The sequence below is a fragment of the Ipomoea nil genome, unplaced genomic scaffold (genome assembly GCF_001879475.1).
Source record: "Ipomoea nil cultivar Tokyo-kokei standard unplaced genomic scaffold, Asagao_1.1 scaffold0480, whole genome shotgun sequence".
Taxonomy (NCBI): Eukaryota; Viridiplantae; Streptophyta; class Magnoliopsida; order Solanales; family Convolvulaceae; genus Ipomoea; species Ipomoea nil.
In genome coordinates, this window is record NW_017616908.1 from 3,667,501 (window position 1) to 3,671,488 (window position 3,988).

The 3,988-nt window shown below is 34.7% G+C and overlaps 1 protein-coding gene across 1 annotated transcript; it reads left to right on the forward strand.

Annotated features, from left to right (window-relative positions):
* The first annotated feature begins 1,807 nt into the window (after positions 1-1,807).
* LOC109173409 (protein REDUCED WALL ACETYLATION 3-like) lies at positions 1,808-3,686 on the forward strand. Its single transcript, XM_019322638.1, has 6 exons — positions 1,808-1,843; positions 2,324-2,349; positions 2,454-2,546; positions 3,212-3,352; positions 3,462-3,518; positions 3,599-3,686. Exons 1-6 carry the CDS (start codon positions 1,808-1,810, stop codon positions 3,684-3,686), a joined length of 441 nt encoding a protein of 146 aa, XP_019178183.1.
* Positions 3,687-3,988: the final 302 nt, after the last annotated feature.

Below are 3,988 nucleotides of genomic sequence, written 5' to 3' on the forward strand. Positions count from 1 at the left end.
TTACAGATTTCAAATATTTAATAATTTTTTAATAATTCATCAAGTATTATATTTTTACTAAATTATTACTTATTCCTTGAAAAGTATTATACTCCGTTTTAATATTAGAGTCCGTTTGGAAAGAAGAAAAATGAGTCATTTTTCGGAAAGTATTCTCCTTTTCCAGTGTTTGGTTGCATTTGAAAAATTGTTTTGGTGTGCTTGGTTCATCTTCTGAAAAATAAGTAGACTTGTATAATTAAATATTTTATTTATTTTATTTAGAATATAAAATATTTTTTTTTTTATATTTTAAACCCAAAAAAATAAATTCTAGTGGAACTAAAAGAAAAAAAGAAAAAAGAAACAAGCTGAATGTGGCGGAAAATGACTTTCGCCAAATTTTGGTGGAAGTCATTTTCCGTCAAAATGAGTCCATTTTCCCCCGTCAACGGAAAATGTTTTCTGTTGGCTGGATTTTCCAAGTGTAACCAAACACCAAAAATCCGAAAAATGATTTCCCGGATTTCCAAACTCAGCCTTAGTGAAAATGTAATACTTATTGGTTTATGAAAAAAATTACATTTTCGCTAAAAAGTATTACTCTCTCAGTCTCATTTTTACTTATCATATTTACTAGAGTAAATACCCAAAATGGTCCCTCGACTATAGCTAAATTCACAAATTGGTCCTCAACTTTCAATTTCACCCAATTAAGTCCTTAACTTTGTAATTTTAACACAATTTGGTCCTCTGTCTATTTGACCGTTTGTTGACTGTGATTTTTTAGGATATATATGTAATTTCATGGTCCATCGTCGATTTTTTTTAAGATTCCGGTTGCATTTCCAAACCGCACTGTTACATTTGAATCCACTGTCGAAAGCAATCTACCAAACCTGGTCACCTTCTTCATCCTCCCTTTGGATTCAATGTAGTTGAATTCGTACCAGAGCGAAGAAGACGACGTGTTTCCGAACCGGTGTAACGTCATCCTGGAGGCCTCCACGTGCCCCGACGAGAGTCGAAGATTCTTCTGGAGATCGTCGATCACGGTCAACAAACGGTCAATTAGATGGAGGACCAAATCGTGTCAAAATTGCAAAGTTAAGGACTTAATTGGGTGAAATTGAAAGTTGAGGACTAATTCGTGAATTTAGCTATAGTCGAGTAACCATTTTGAGTATTTACTCTATTTACTATTCATTGATCAAACCAACTTTTTTCCTTGTGTTTAATTTCTTTAGTAATTTTTAATTTTTTTTTTGTATTTAATAGCACTTAGTTTATAAATATATAAATTTAATATATTTGTTGAAAATAATTTGCTACTTATCAATATTTATTTTATCTCCTATATATTTCAAAATAATACCGGAGTAGTAAATATTAATTTTTATGTTTGTACGAGTCAAACGATGATGATTACAACTAAGTATGCCAGCTAAGAATGAAGAATCGACCCCCAACAAGGCAACAACTCCATCAACGGTTGGCAAGCGGGCCAAACGACGTCGTCGACGACCACTTTCTAACACAGTCGGTGCGCCAACCCCCCGTCCAACGCCGCTCACAATCCCAGCTGCCCCTTCCTCTCCCCTTTCCATTGCTTCAGATCTTCCCTCTTTGAGCCTCGGAGCTCCATCTCGCTCTCGCGTATATATAAGGATAAGGATATACGTACACTGCATAGATATCTGTATATACTCACGCATTGGTCCTGAAAGCAGCTTGTCGATCGGCGAGCGTTCAAATGCGCGCTGTCGGTTCCGATAACTGATTTGGTTTCCGATCAGGTAGCATTTAGCGGTTGTGGAGAAGCGAGAGAATGGCGGCGGTCGCCGGACCCGTGACGCCGGGGCAGGTACAGTTTCCACTGCTTGAGCATAATTCTGATTCGGTGTTTTTATTTGAAAATTGCTGTGGTTGGAACTTGGATGGTTTAGAAGTTTGTGAATTTGAATGAAGTAAACAAAAGCTTGATCTGACGACGATATGGTCAGCAGTCAGCAGATTTGGATCACCCGAGAGTTTGAGACGCCATAAACGTGGTCTCTGATCACTATAGTCTATAGGTTCTCTTTCCTGGATAAGAAACTCAATCTCTAAACTTTAGAGCATGCAGCAAAGTTCGGAATGCAGTATTTTTTGTGGTTAGGTTAGAAATGGATTTAGCCTATTGGTGTATAGTCCTTAATTTGGGTTTGATTTATATGTATTTTACAATGTGTTGGCTTTAGCAGATGTATAGCTGCATCTTCTGCTTTAAAAAAGTCTGTCAACTCACATACTATCTCAATCCTGGATTAGCTTGTACTAAATATAATGTGTCTTTTATTGTTAGATTTATATATTTACAGCTACATTGCTGTATGCATAATTATATCTCCCTACTTTTCATTCTCTAATTGTTTTATGTGCGCCCATGTTTTCTCATGGTAATTTCTCACAATGTTTTGCTGATCACGTTTCAGGTGTCATTTTTTATTTGGAATTATCCCTGTTATCATTGCCTGGTTATATGCTGAATGGTTAGAGTATAAAAAGTCATCATCACCCTCTAAAGTGTAAGTTTCCTTCTCAACCTGGAGACTTGTCTTAATATGCTTATAATTACAAGACAATACATGGAATATATCCTCACATTTATCCTTACCGTCTTCATTTGAAGATGAGAACTGTGAATCTTAAGTAAATACATGGACGGGAGCCACTATCTTTAGTTAGCATCTCTTTACTAGCAGATTTTTCAGTTTCTATTGTATCTTTCCAAATCTTTGACAAAGACAGATTTGAGATGCCATAATAATACCTGCTTCAATTATTATTATTATTATTATTATTATTATTATTATTATTATTATTATTATTATTATTATTATTATTATTATTGTTGTTGTTGTTTTGCTGTTTAATTTGGGTTACAAGTTGAGTCGCAGATCTAGGAAAAGTTTTGAGGTAAATGTGCCATATGGTCTCGTTCATTGAGGTATTAAACAGGAGGAGGGGATGTAAAAGTAGAGGTTTTAATTTCTCTGGTTTTTGATGTATAGATAAGGTTTTAAATCAAAAAGGATATCTGGTTTGAATCTATACTATGTTTTATTTTCCAATAAAGAGGGATTAAAGGGTAGAAGTGAGGTTAATTTTCTTTAGGTTGATTAAAATATATGTCTACCTTCTGATTGATATTCATATTCAATTTTTGCATTGCTGGATCTTCTGGAAGCAGCCATTCAGACAATAACCTGACTGAATTTGGGAATGAAACAACAATTAAGGAAGAAGATCGAATTGTTTTGCTTGAAGGAGGTCTGCCAAAATCTGCATCTTTGAAGTTACAGAGTACATCTGTAAAAACAAACTTAATTAGGTTAGTATGTTCTTCTTTTCATGCATTTGGTGGAGGATTTTCCCCTCCTCATCCTTTGACTTGCTTTGTTTTTAATCTTTTGCACTCACCTTTCTTGTTTTGTTTCTAGGTTTGTTACAATGGAGGACTCTTTCTTGCTTGAAAACCGGGCAACTCTTAGAGCAATGTAAGTTGTGGAAGATTCAGTTTGGTTTCACATAATTTCCTACTCATTTTACTTATATTTGACCCTACAATCTTATTTAGGTCTGAATTCGGGGAATCCTGTTTTACTTTTTCATCTGTGACCGGACAAATGTTATTGGTGATTCTACCAAGGTGCGTTTTCCACTGATCACTGATGCTAATTTTTCTTTCTTGATTTAATCCTGACAATTCAATGAATATCATCTATAACCTGACAAGACTAATTATCTACAAGACTAAAATGGTTTCTATTATTCATAAGAGAACTTACTACTTTACTAGTACACATGCGTGAGCTTTGAATTTTAATATTTTTGGAAATCAAGAACATGGTATGGTATTATGGTAACATTACTGTTGGCTAGAATTCGGCTATCAATCCTTAAGGGTCCGTTTGGAAAGCAGGAAAATGACTTCTGGAAAATGTTTTCTGGAAAATGAGTCATTTTC

Coding starts and splice junctions, on each gene's coding strand:
- LOC109173409 (XM_019322638.1), top strand. CDS start 1,808: ATGGCGGCGGTCGCCGGACCCGTGACGCCGGGGCAG. Junction 1,844..2,323: donor GACCCGTGACGCCGGGGCAG/GTACAGTTTCCA, acceptor TTTTATTGTTAG/ATTTATATATTTACAGCTAC. Junction 2,547..3,211: donor TCATCATCACCCTCTAAAGT/GTAAGTTTCCTT, acceptor TTCTGGAAGCAG/CCATTCAGACAATAACCTGA.